This window comes from Brassica napus, chromosome C3 (assembly GCF_020379485.1).
Source record: "Brassica napus cultivar Da-Ae chromosome C3, Da-Ae, whole genome shotgun sequence".
NCBI lineage: Eukaryota > Viridiplantae > Streptophyta > Magnoliopsida > Brassicales > Brassicaceae > Brassica > Brassica napus.
In genome coordinates this window covers 64,630,346-64,644,265 of record NC_063446.1, presented here as the reverse complement: position 1 = coordinate 64,644,265, position 13,920 = coordinate 64,630,346, and the positions used below count along the sequence as shown (strand labels likewise).

Genomic DNA, 13,920 nt, shown 5'->3' with positions numbered 1-13,920 from the left:
CGATTAATGGGTATGTAGAATTTGGTCCAAGAAATGCGTACCTGAGCCCCTTAGGGAGTGTTTTGAGCTCGACTTTTGGAGCTTCGGATTCACTCCACGGGTCATTGTTCCGACTTGGTGGAACAGGCGAGCTCGACGAGTCTGAGGCATTGTTCTCCCCCAGACTGAGATATGCCACTAATCTTTCCATGATTCTGGCGGAGTCCATCATCTTAGCGTACCCATCAGCGTCGATGTTCTGGACATTATGTTCTGCTTCAGCTCTAGTCAAGGCTAGTTCCAGCGGATCATCTGTAAGGATCTCCTCAATCATCTGATCTCCTCAATCATCTGATCACTTGGTTCCAGCGGATCACCCTCCTCTTGGACAGTGAAGGTTTGTCCATCCAGCATAGGTTTCTTGAGCATCTGATTCATCTCGAACCTCATCACAATGTCTCCTAGGTGGAGGTCGATTTTTCCTTGTCGCACATCTATGATAGCTCCGACAGTGCATAGGAATGGTCTGCCTAGGATCAGAGGATCCTTTGACTCTTCCTCGAGTTCCAAAACAACGAAATCGGCAGGGACAAGCGTGTTCCCAACAAGAACTTGGATATCCTCGATAAATCCGACCGGAGATTTCACTGAGCGATCAGCAAACACTAGGGACATCCTGGTAGGTTTGAAATCCGTGAATCCAAGGCGCTTAGCCACAGAGTATGGCATGAGGTTGATGCTTGATCCCAGATCGACTAGCGAACATGAGAAGACTGTTCTCCCTATTTGGATGGATAGGACAAATTTTCCAGGGTCACCCAGTTTCTTGATCCTTTTGTTCTGGAGAACAGCGCTGCACTCTTTTGAGACCACCATGAACTCACTGTCATCGGTTATCTTTCCAGAAATAAGTCCTTTCACAAAGCTACTCATGGATGTCATCATCTGGATTGCACTCATGAGAGGGAGTCTGACTGTTAAGTCTTCCAGCATCTTCCTACATTTCATCTCCTCCTTGTCCTTGCGTGTGGCCTTAGCAGGAACAGGGTACAGAACCTTAGGCACATAGTCATGGGTGGGTACAGGTTCTGCAGCTGGGTGAACAACCACAGTAGGCTGCTCTGTAGTGGTCGGAGTATGTTTAGCAGGAAACCCTGCTTCTTCCTCGTCTGTTGGTGCTGTTACTGGTGGTTGTTCTGACTCTTTCTACTTCCCTTTTCAGCTGTTGTGAATCTCTTGGGTGTCAGATCAGTTAACTGCTTCCCACTCCTAAGCGCGACTGCATTGCACTCCTTGGGATTTTTATCTGTTTTTCCAGGAAGAGTGCCTTGCTGTCTCTTCACACTCTCAGCAGTCTGAGCAATCTGAATATCCATCTGCCTCATATGGCTCGAGACATTATCATATTTGGCACTCAGATCATTGAACATGTGATTCATTCGGGTATTGATGTCGTTTGTGACCTGATTCAGTGCTTTTCCCTGGATCTGCTGTCCTTGGAGCAGCTGGCTCATCATATTGGCAAGACTCTTCATCTCGTCTTGTGGAGCAGTTTGAGCAGGCTGTGCAGGCTGCTGGTTAGTCGGTTGTTTCTGGTTGTGGAACTGAGTATTCTGAGCTGGGCTGAGGACAAATGTTCTTCCTTGATTTCCATACCCCCGTTGGTAGCCACTGTTCTGAACCTGATTGCCTTGAGCATTTTCTGCGTTACCATCGGGTTTAGGGTTGTTGAACAGGTGGTGGTTGTTCCTCATGTTAGGGTTCGGGTGGTAGTTCTTGAACTGCCATCCTTGTCCATTCACATAGCTAACCTCATGATGGTCCTCAGTCGCCTGGTCTGCTTCTGATGTAGTGTCTGTGGTTCCTTTATCCTGAGGGGATTCTTCCATGATGAAGACATGGTTTTGATTAATCTTTATCAGTTGATCGACCTTGGCAGAGAGCTCATCTATTTTGCTATTGTCGATGCTGTTCACCTTTTGGGTGCGGTCAGTCTCTCGGTTGCTGTCAGCTGAGCTTGAGGCCATGTTCTCAATCAGCGCGAAAGCGCCTTGAGTGGATTGGGTCATGAAATTTCCATTACTGGCTGAGTTTAAAGCATTCCTGTACTCCCAACCTACTCCATCATAGAACACTCCGAGTAGATAGTCTTCTTCAAAACCATGATGTGGGCACTCCCTGCGGTAGACGTTGAATCGCTCCCAAGCGTCGCAGAACGGCTCATCTACCAGCTGTTTAAAGGTGGCGATCTTCTGTCTCAGAGCTGCTGTCTTTGACTTCGTGTAGAAATGGCTCAAGAAAGCGGATCTGACTTGTTCCCATGTGGTGAGCGATCCAGTGGGTAGGGAATCTAGCCAGCGAGCAGCCTTCCCATCGAGAGAGAAAGGGAACAGGGTACACTTGATGTAATCTGGTGGTACTCCATTCGCCTTAGTGAACCCACACATCTTCTCAAAGTTTTCAATGTGGTCCATCGGAATTTCTGCAGGAAGTCCATTGAAGATCTTCCTCTGCACCAGACCTATCAAGGCGGGCTTGATCTCAAAGTCTTGTCTAGCGCAAGGTGGAGGGTTGATGGCGGATCGCGTAGCAGGTAGATTACACAAGAGATTCCTTTGGCCAATCTGATCAGCTTCCTCCGGTACATTACGTTGGTTTGCAGCGTTCGCTTGGATAGTTTGCTGCATCTGCTGCATCTGTTGTTGCATGAGTGCAAACGCAGCAGTAAGATCATCCTGATGATCGCCCATGTTGGTGCTTGTAGGTCTAGGCAGTTGACGGTTCTGACGTTTTAATCTCGCTAGTTCTTCGTTGGTGAGCTGATGCAATGGTCCTTGTGCGTTGCTCCGAGTATGTCTACTGGTCATGCACCTGGATCATTAGCTGTGACAAAGAAAAAGAGGCGAGTTAGATATCTTAGACTTAAAATGAAACCGAAAAGTAGAGGTAAAAAAAAAAAAAAATCTGGTCTCCGTCGCAACGGCGCCAAAACTTGATACACTAAATATGAATCTTTGCTACTGCCAAGTTAACATTTGTGATTATAGTACTTTAGATTTAATCCAGAGGACCAGTCTACACTTTACTCTTATAAGTTTCAATGTAAGAAGAAAATGGTTTTCAATTCAATTGGTGACGCGGAAAACAAGTAAACTAGAGTTTGATTCAATTTAACAAGAAGCTAGCCTAGGGTGTTTCATTGGGTGTTGAGCGAGAGCCAAACAATTATTCAAGCGCGATGCAGTACTTTCTAGAACTCGGATCACTCAGCTGGAACACCCCACTGTCGTGGCGGTGATCTCTTTGCTGGTCGATCCCATCATCTAACTGTCGTTGAGATGAGAAGCGACTGCAGGCCTTAGAGATCAGGTCCGATCAGTTCACTTACTACCCTAATATCTACTTTCGCTGATTAGGGATACTAAGCTCATTCAATACATGTCAAGCTATCTCCTAAGCGGTTAGCTAGGCGATAAACTTAGGATCTAACATCAAGTGATTAGATTAATGGAAGCCTTAAGAATAGTATGAATGAAGAATAATCAAGAATAGCTTATCTATGTTTAGCTCATATTTCAACACCCTAAAAACCCTAGGCGAGCTAGATCACTACTCGATCATGGTGCAAGCAATCAAAGACATAGATTTTGAATGAAACTGCATAATAATAAGAGTAGTAAACAAAGGGTTCAGATGGTCTTCTCTATGCGAGAATGGATTCTTCTCCCTTACAAGTTGCAGATCGCAAAAGCTAATAGTTCTCTTGTAAAAAACTAGCCTCCCCCATTAAAATAGGATAGGTGGCGTCTTTTTATGGAGGCGCCAATAGGTAGAAAAGATATTAGGGCAACAAGGCCTTAATTTCCGAAAATAGAAGCTTCCTTATTTGTCGGGAACAACCTCGGGATCACTCCGTCTGCTTGTTCTGCTTGAGTGTTCTCCACAAAATGCTCCAAAAGGACAGCTTCTCTTCAAGCACCCTCTCTTCATTCTTCTACCAACTCCAGACCTGAAAAGGATCAAAAAGGACTAAACTGACACGGATTAAGGACTCGAATCAATACGAAAACACCTATACAATGATGTGAAAAACACCATATATCAGTAAGTCATACAGCAGCAGCAAACTATTCTGCTATGCTGGATCCTTAAGGGATCTGATGTCGGATTGCAACCTGATGGTTGATCTTTTCTACTAGCTCGTGATCAAGAAGAATAAGGGCCGGACGCCTACAGATTTGTTCTGTATCAGTCTTCTAACCTCTTTTAGGTTTAGTATAAGCACAAGGAATATCGAATCTTTATAAATATATGGACTGTTATTGGATTGTCTTTTATACAACTCCAAGATCATGTCGTGATCAATTTCTTTTACATACTATATGCAATTGCTTTTCAGTCCATGAATCAGCTTAGGAACGAAGCTGTTCTTTCATCTTATCCAGTGATCCATATGCTGCTTTACCACATCATTGTATCTATTTTCTTATGACCAGACCTTTTGTTGATTTCGAAATTTTGTAGCAGCAACCACCACATAGGAGTTCATCTCCTTATAATTTGTTCCTTTGATCTATGTGAGTACCTTGTGTAACAAGCTATGATCTAATGCTGTTATTAGGAAACATGAACACTCTAGACCTCATGATCATGTGCCTTTTCTCACGGTTTCTTTATCTCACAAGATCCATCTTTTTCACTGGTTTTATCAGATGGCGTTTCTGTATATGTATATGGCCAATACGCCCATCTCTCCTTTAGATACTTTGAACCTCCACGTTTATCTTTATGATTGTATGATCTTTATGATTGTATGAGTACTCATTCGTGGGTTCATGATCCTCGCTTATCTCTTCATGTTTAAGTGCTATTCTCTTATGCATCTTTTATATAACATTCATGTGTGTGTCGACACCTTCATATGTGGTTCTATTATGTTCCAGACATGATCTAATCACTTTGAGGTTTCGTTATCTAGGACATTTATTACCTAGTAGCTTTGGCGTCCCAAGTCTACATGGTTTGGTACTTTAGATGTGTAGCTGCGCAGCCTTTTCTCAATGTCTGGTATGGTTTCTCTTATAATCTCGGATATGTATTCTATGCACCATTCTTTTCTATCCGAGATTCCTTTATCTTATGAAACACTTGGTCTATCTTGTATAGACTCTATAGCAACTTGACTATGTCTCTTCTAGGACATTAGATTTCGTTTGGTGCTAAGCTGGTTAGTCATTCTTTTTTGGGTCAGTGTCTGGCATCTCGATTATCTAACTTTGTATAATCTTTCTTTTGACGTCTTAAATCATAATCTCTAGTCCGAGGATCTTTGCCAAGACAATGATGGTTAAAACCATTCTTATCATTCTTTTACTTTTTAATCTTTCTTTATCCAGCTTATAATCTTTTTCCTTTAATATTGAATATCCGGATTCATTTGTTTCTTGCAATCCGTACCTGACCACTATTTTGATCACCCATATTTTGGCTCACGGTTTTTTTGAATTTGTGGAGAAAGTTCTTATTCTTATATATTCTCAATCCTCTTTTGAGATTCCATCTTAGACGGCACACATATATATGTGGTGGTTTATTCAAAATCTCTTAAGATGGTGTATGTCTGGTTTTATGACCCGTATATAATATGAGATGGGAATATCTATGCTCACTTATATGGCATGATGCATATTATCATTCTATACATGTAAATTCATAATGTCCCCAAGCTTATAGACTTTATAATCACATCCTTATAGATAATGGCTTTACATGGCCGAATCTTTATAGGTAATAGCTTACTTGGCCGAACCTTTATAGGTAATGGATTGTGTGCTGTCAAGCCTGCACTATACGGCCAAGTCACGGCCAAGTCACGGCCAATTCATGGCCAAGTCACGGCCAAGTCGTTTATAACATGGTTCTATACCATGCTTCACGAATTTGTAGTGTGATCATGGATTTAGGGTTTTATCCTCTCTCCCCCTCATGAACATACTATAATTTCGTGGTGCTTAGGACAATAAAGCCTTAATGAGTTTCCCTTTGTGTACATGTTTCACAATGTGAGATCTTTTATGGGATAACTCTTTGTGCCTTTTCAATATTAATCTTTGCATCAAGTTTTAGACTAGGATGGCTAATCGCCTAATCCTATCATGCCATATAGTGTATAATTTTCGTGGTGTATCTCAATATGGTCACCACGGCTCTTGCCTCTCGTCATACTGATCTTTGGCATATTTTAAATCAGTAGAGATCATAGGTATAGTCTCGACCACTTTCTTATAAGGTCTTAGGCATTTTTGTTTTCTTTCTTTAAATCTGAAGGAACTTGTTTCCTTCTTTGCCCAGTGTTTTTATTTGGAAACCATTTATAACTCAATGGCTCACATATCATTGGGTGTGTATAATGCCTTATAGGCAATGCCTTAGCCATAGTTTCTTTACTAGGCTTACTATACCCATTTTACGATTTCTTACTTGATATTATGCCCTTTAGGCAACTCTTTATCAATAAAAACATTCATATGTTCAAGTAAGATCAGACAAGATATAATGAAATCAAAACAAACTCTTTTATATATATAAAAGCGTGAAACATCAAATAGGTTTAAAAGCAAATCACAAAATCATAGACTTAAAATAAAATTATCATGTCGAGATCTTTTTTTAATCAATGTATAAGCCGGCCCCACAATCTATATTTTTCCACACGGATTCCTTGGATTTCTCCTTATCATTCTTAGCCTCATTGACTTCAGGATGTCTCATCTTACTGTTTCGTTGCTCAATGTATCTTTTCTGAAGTTTCTCAAATTTGTTAATGGTATCTTTAACTTTCTGCTTTCTTTGCTCAGTTGCCAATAGGTATGACAATAGGTCATTATAGGTTGTGAAACCTTTAGCCTTATGTTATAGCAACTGATCCTTTGGATGGAATGTGGAATATGTTTTATACAGTAAATCATTATCTGTAACCACTTCATCACATAGTTCAAGACTATGAGCTATTTTCATTAGAGCAGAATTATATTCTTCCACGGATTTAAAATCCTGGAACCTGAGAATCTTCTAATCATTCATGGCTTTTTGCCATAATTCCATTGAGTATATGGATTTTAGCTTTATCCAAAGATCATAAGGATCCTCAATATTTTCATACTGATTTCTCTTTTTTTTTTGAATGAATGTTAAATTTTATTCATAAAAAATAACCTTTTTACATCAAGTGATACTTTATCTAAATAGACTTCTACTCCTATTTCCAAACCCTTTCTTTACAGCAACCTATGCTTCAAAACTCCTAAAACCTAGCCATTAGCCAGAATCCTATTTACGTCCTTGTGCCAAACCAGTACTGCAGCATACCTTCCAACCCCCTTACTCCTTTGGACTGCACCAAACTGAGCTGGTTCCTGATAGCTTTATCTATGATTTCTCAGTTCCTCAGTGAGATGATAGCACATAATTGTTATGGCTCTATGATTTTCACTTTCAATTGCATTATTGCCATCAATGATACATTTCCTGAGTCCTCTAGACTTCAGGGCAATTGAAGTGTTCATTTCCCATTCTGGATAATTATCTCCAGAGAGATTTAGGATGGCATAATCCAAAGGCCCAAATCTCGGCATCTGAAATCATATTATTAATCAATTCTTGATTTAGAGTGCAACTAATTCAGAATAATTAGTGCATATGATTTCATAAATCTCTCGACCAAAACAATTTACTACTCGACCATGGTGCGAGACAAGTCGAGAATGCAAAGTCTATATATGATTCTTTGACCACACGGTCACGTATTGTGATGCTTAGGCCTCACGGCCATATTAGTGTGATACAACAATCCTAGAGATTGGATAATAATGCAATCCGGGTCATATGACCATCCGGATACTAGGCCACACGGCCACTTAGATATGCACTAAGCCACACGGCTCTCAACCAAGCAAGGCCACACGGCCATATAATGCAAGCAAGATAATCAATTTAAATGCATTCAATCATACTAAATGAGATTATCAATCTAGATGCATTTAGTTGCATATCTCTTAGGTTTTACCAATTTCAAGGTTGGTAATATTAGATTTTAGAATCAAGCAATCTAGCAACCTAACTCTCATTCAATATGTAAATATTCCTAAACTTTAAATCAATCTTTCAAGTAATGTGAGATTTAAGATTTCAAGGCCTTTAGGAATATAAATCGAAATTAAGGGTTTCAAGGCCTTTAGGAATATAAATCGAAATTAAGGGTTTCAAGGCCTTAAGATTTTAATTAGATCTATCAATCAATCTATCAATCCTAAAATCTCAGATTATCAATCAATATTCATTCAATTTCAAAATCAATTTTTAATTTAGGGTTTTAGGGTTTTGATTTTATTAATCAAACAATTTTGATTTCAAGGTGATCAATTTTAATCTCAATTAATCAATAAGTTTTTAATAGTTTTCGAATTAGGGTTTTAGGGATTTCGAAAAACTTTGATCTTTGATCAAAGGGATTTGATTTGAGATTCAAAAACCTTTAAGGTTCTGATTTTAATTGATCAATGGATCAATCTCGTTTTTAGGGTTTATATCGAACTTATAGAGCTTCGATTTACTCATAGGGGATTGATCTAATAACCTATGGCTTTTAGTTTTAGAGATTATATTTTAGGGTTTCAATCTTTACAAAACAACCAGATTCGATTCTTGTTTTTAGATTTCGAATTACCTTTATTTTGTAGGGTTGAGCCGGACCACCAAGTGAGCTGAACCTCTATCTGCACGTGGACAGACGCTGGCTCCTTATCGGGTCGCGAGTTGGGTACAGTCGTGAGCTGTCTTGGACGGTTTGGCGTCTGGTCGCGGATGTGTGCTGAGGTAGTCGGATTAGGGTTCCAAAAGTAAAATGGCGACGCGTATTGTAGCTGAGCGTGAGGGCGTGTCTGAGATCAAATCGACGAACTGTTTGCGCTGATGGATTTGTCTCGTCAAGGGCTTCAAGATGATATGTGGATCGTCATCTGTCTCCTCAGGGTTTGAGAGATCAATCGATTTTAAGTTGCGCCGGATTTAGGGTTTATGTGTGACGGATTTTAGGTTAGGGTTAGGGGTTGGCGATTTTCTTTCTCAGGGTTTTGGGAGTCTATCGTGCTGATAACGTGTTGTAATTAGAGAGTTTAGAGACTGAATATTTCTGTGTTATTATTAATGATCAATGAGGGTTCCTTTATATAAGGATTACAAGATAAAGATAAATGGAAAGAGTACATATCCTAATCCATCTAGATTTAGGAAAACTACTAAAACATAAACTTATAAGGAAAAAGAAATATGGTTTCCTTTTCTCCTAGTCTTGTGTGTGTGGCCGCCTCTCTCTCTCTCTCTAAAGTCGGCTCTCTCTTTCTCTCCTCTCTCTAGGGTTTCAGCTAGAGCTGTCAATTGGTCGGGCCGTCCGTGGGCTTGCCCTGTCCAAACTTATATGGGTGGTCCATGGTCATGCCCAAATGGCACATGGTTCAGTTGGGCTAAAAACCAATTTAGTCCATGGGCATATTGGTCTTAGACCAAATGGGCATTGGGCTAGCCCAATATACTTAATATCTAGGGTTTTTAATTTGGGGAAAAAATTAGAATTGGGGAAATTTTTGAGATCATGATTTCTCGATCTCTTGCGAAGGTGAAGCGAGGGTGAAGGCTTCACCGTGAAGAGACGAGAACGAATCAACGAGGGTTCATCGATGACGACAACAAGGGTTCATTGAGGGTGAAGCGAGGGTGCAGCGACGATGACAAGAGGGTGAAGCTACGACGACGATTGAAGGTGAAGCTACGACGAAGATCTCTCTGTCTCTCAGGCTCTCTCTCTCTCCGGCGACTTTGCTCTCTCAGGCTCCATCTCCCCGGCAACATCTCTATCTCAGGCTCTCTCTCCGGCGATCTCTCTGTCTCTCAGGCTCTCTCTCTCCGGCGATCATTCTGTCTCTCAGGCTCTCTCTCTCCGGCGATCATTCTGTCTCTCAGGCTCTCTCTCTCTCCGGCGATCTCTCTTTCACAAGCTCCATCTCTCCGGCGACTTTTCTCTCTCAGGCTCCATCTCCCCGGCGACATCTCTCTCACAAGCTCCATCTCTCCGGTGACCTCTCTCTCAAGTAAGGATCTAAATGTTGTGGGTTTTGTCTTTGTATCATCATATAAGGTACAAAACGCTTCTGTGCTTTGATGAAGTTTTGATCGTAAGAGTGAAACCCTTTGATGAAGTTTTGTTCTGTGTTTTGATCATAAGAGTGAAACCCTTTGATGAAGTTTGAAACTGAGTGATAACTCTGTTTTCATTGAGAAAATTTGTTCCTATTCGCTTGCTTGATCATTCGTAATTCTCATAGCACTGTTTTTTTGATGATTTGCTTTAGAACTTATGGAACTTGTTTATGATGATTAGCACGGTTCTTGTTTATGGAACTGATAAAAGTAACTTCCCTACCCTTATTTGTTTTGCTTTCTTGTGTGAGTAAGATCTTCTGATTTGTTTTTTCATTCACTGTGAGCAGTTGATTCTCTTCACCTTTCCTTCAGAGACCATAAACCCAGAGCTACTTCAGAAGAACAGTTCCAATACACTCACGATCAAGAAACACTAAGTCAACACATTATGTTTGAGACTTTGTTATCTTTTGAGATTTTATTATCTTTGATATTGTGAGTTTGAGACTTTGTTAATTGTTATGTTTGAGTTACAGACTTTGTTATGTTTGAAACATTAAGCACAAATAAATTTGAAACATTACTTGTTTTACAAAAAATGATATTTACAAATTTTATAAAATTTAATTAAACACAAATAAATAAATTATGGATTTTATGAAATTTATATAAGTACAAATAAATAAATTATGGATTTTGTGAAATTTATTTAAGTATAAAAATCATTGTGAATAATATGAATGTGAAACATATAACTTAAATACAAATACACATTAATGGGTGTCCATGGACTAGACCATTTGGACATGGTTTTTATTGGTTTTGGACATTTTTTGGACCACTGTCCAATATGGACCACCCAATACTGCCCATAACTGAAATGGTCCATATGGTCATGTCCAAATGGGCTATGGACGGCCCATTTGACAGTTCTAGTTTCAGCCATCTCTCTATCTTCTATGTATTGGGTCGGGCCTGGTTATGGACATTCATCATTAGATTTATAACAAATGGGCTAAAAAAACATGATAAAAAAAAGAGAAAAATTTAAACCAAAATCGAATCACAACTTTCTAGTTAACCAAAATTAACCAAATAAACCAGTATTTTTAAACTTGAACCAATTACAACTGATATTATCTGATTTCCAGATGATATGAAACTGAAAACCCGAAACCAAATAATAAACCAAATTAGCAGGACATAAAAGCCAAAACGATTTTGGGACTAAAACAAGTTCTCTGTTCTGTCTAGCAGAAGAGGTGTGGAACTGATATTTTAGGCACTTTGCCTTTGAGCTTTAGTTTTCGGTGCAGATCCTAAAATCTACACTAAGAATTTGATAGTGATCGGGAGTTTAATCAAGAGAAGATAAATGATGTAGACAACGATATCTTTAGAACACAACGATATAATCAGTTTCCGGTAGGTAAAAATGGACTTTTATTGATGAAGGAGATTGAATACAATGAGTAAAACAAGATCGAATGTTACAACGAGATCGCTAAGAGAAAAGATCTAAAGATCGATGAAAACAAGGTTGAAGTGTGGGTATAGCTCTTTCTAGAATTTTCAACGTTCCCTTCTTCATGTCTGTTCCTCTTTCTTTATAGTGGGTCGACACCATGATCTTCGTAACGTCTCCACGATCTCTGGGCCCTCGAAATCTCCGTCTCGAGCTCGTATACTCGCTATGGGCTTCGGCTCTTGCGGCCCACATCCTCGATCGTGGCCCATTATCATATTGACTGAAATTGTGTCCAACATTTGTCCCCCAGTCTCTTTTGATTTGACCAAAAAGAAAAGAGGCGGTTAGTTATTAACTCGGGTTTCATCGTTTGATAACCGATGCGATTTTGGTTTGATGGATCTTGAAACACCGTTGTTTGACGCGTTTTTTTCTTTTACGCGTAGCGGCTATATCAGCCGCCCCTAGGGTGAGGCCTAGGTCATCATCATCTTTCTCGAGAATGATAATAGAGCCGTTAGGATGGTTATAAATACATGAGGGATTTCTTTTTCGTTTTAACTCTGATTCTTTTTCTTCATCTTTCTTTTACTTTTGCTCTAAGATTTCTTGATCGTTGAACTTGAGATGTCTTCATCGTTCAGTTTTCCTCGTCTGACGACTACGACCGATGATCTTGAGGATCTCTACCAGGTGTATGATCGTGCTGTCGTTCTTGATTTGGCCGGCACGACTGAGACTCCCGAAACCGTACGGGGAGGGTATTGCGGAGCCTATCTTTCTTTCTTTCATTCTTGCGGTCTTACCTTCCTGATTCCGGAGCATGTGCTCGAGATTCTGGCGGAACTTGGATTATCGTTTACTCAAATCCTCCCGAATTTTCTTGGGAACCTTATTGCGTTCTTGGTTAGGGCTAGGGAAGAAGGTCTTTCTTTCGGCCTCGGTGAGTTTCGACACCTCGTTCTGGTGAAGCGGAACAAGCAGAATCTTGGTACCTTCCTCGTGTCTCCGCGCCCGGGTCGCCACATCATCGAGGACGTCCCCTATCGCGATGGGAAGTGGCGCGAGCAGTTTTTCGTTTTCAAGGTGGATCGAGCGTATGTGGGCGATTTTGATTTCTCTCGACTTCCCCAGAATTGAATATCGGTTAGTTTCTTTTAATCTGAGTGTCAATCATTCTCTTTGGAGAATTAGGGACTCAATTCCTAGTTTTTTTCTTTGATTATTTCAGCTCCTTCCGGGAGTTCTTTGATGTCAGACGAGATTCATGGTCTGATCGGAGTCCTTCAGAGAGATCGTTTGAACTGGTATAGGTTTGACCAGACTTGGACTCGAGCCGCTTTCGCCATGCCAGAAGGGACCAACAGGGCCCCATCGGTTGTAGGGGGTTCTGAGGATGAGACGGATCATTCTCGGGAAGTCGTTGCGACTCCTTCCGCTCAAGCTCAGTCTTCAGATCGATTGGTTAGGCAGCTCGTGAGGAGGTCGTCATTTCGTTCCTCTAGGTCGGCATCGAGGAGCCGAGGTTTTGATAGACCTTCTTTGTTCTCGATTTGAGACTCCGACGATGAAGGTGCTTCCGAGGAGAGGCGGTCTCCTATCTCGTTGAGCCCTGGTTCGGAAGATTAGACCGTTGCTGCGACCCGTAAGCGACGTCGATCGTCGAAGGCCACCCTACCCGGTCCATCCCGTTCTAGGCTTGTTTCCGAAGGCGACGGTTCTTTGTTCGTGGCCCGAGGCGACTTGATTTCTCTCGCTGGTCGCATGAGATCTGCAGGCTGTCGACTCTCGTCCCTTGCTTCTTCAGATGAGAAGGAAGCTTATGCCAAGGTTGCGGTCGCGAGCTCTAAGGTTACTTCTTTGCTTTCTTTTTATTTTGAAAGGCGCTTTGATGAGGTACTCACTTCGTTTGCCATTTAGGTAATGGAAGCCTTGAACGAGTACGTTGTGGTGAAGGAAGATCGCGTCGAGGCTTCCCAGAATGATAAGGAGATCGAGAGCATTGGTTCCGAGATCAAGAGGCTTTCGGAGTAGCTCGAAGCCACCAAACGCGTGGGAAAGAGGAAGGCTGAGAAGATCGAGGCTTTGACTGATGATTGGAAGACGACTCGCCAAGAGAATGAGGCTCTTATGACCCAGATCATTGCTCAGAAGGCCAGAATAGCGGCGCTTGAGGTCGGGGGGGGGGGTCGGGATATTCGTCGTGCTTTTCGTATTGCTCGTCGTGATATCGCAGAGTGATGCCGAGATATTCTCCAATCCTTGAAGGAGAAATG

At 41.1% G+C, this 13,920-nt stretch overlaps 1 protein-coding gene and 1 non-coding gene across 2 annotated transcripts; one reads left to right on the top strand and one right to left on the bottom strand.

Annotated features, from left to right (window-relative positions):
• Positions 1–309: 309 nt before the first annotated feature.
• Positions 310–2,846, bottom strand: LOC125583265. Its single transcript, XM_048749898.1, has 2 exons — positions 1,181–2,846; positions 310–1,100 (listed from the first exon to the last, which is right to left on the bottom strand). Exons 1-2 carry the CDS (start codon positions 2,844–2,846, stop codon positions 310–312), a joined length of 2,457 nt encoding a protein of 818 aa, XP_048605855.1.
• On the top strand, positions 2,137–2,243 carry LOC125584823. Its single transcript, XR_007321730.1, has one exon. It is a non-coding gene; the product is annotated as a small nucleolar RNA R71 (small nucleolar RNA).
• Positions 2,847–13,920: the final 11,074 nt, after the last annotated feature.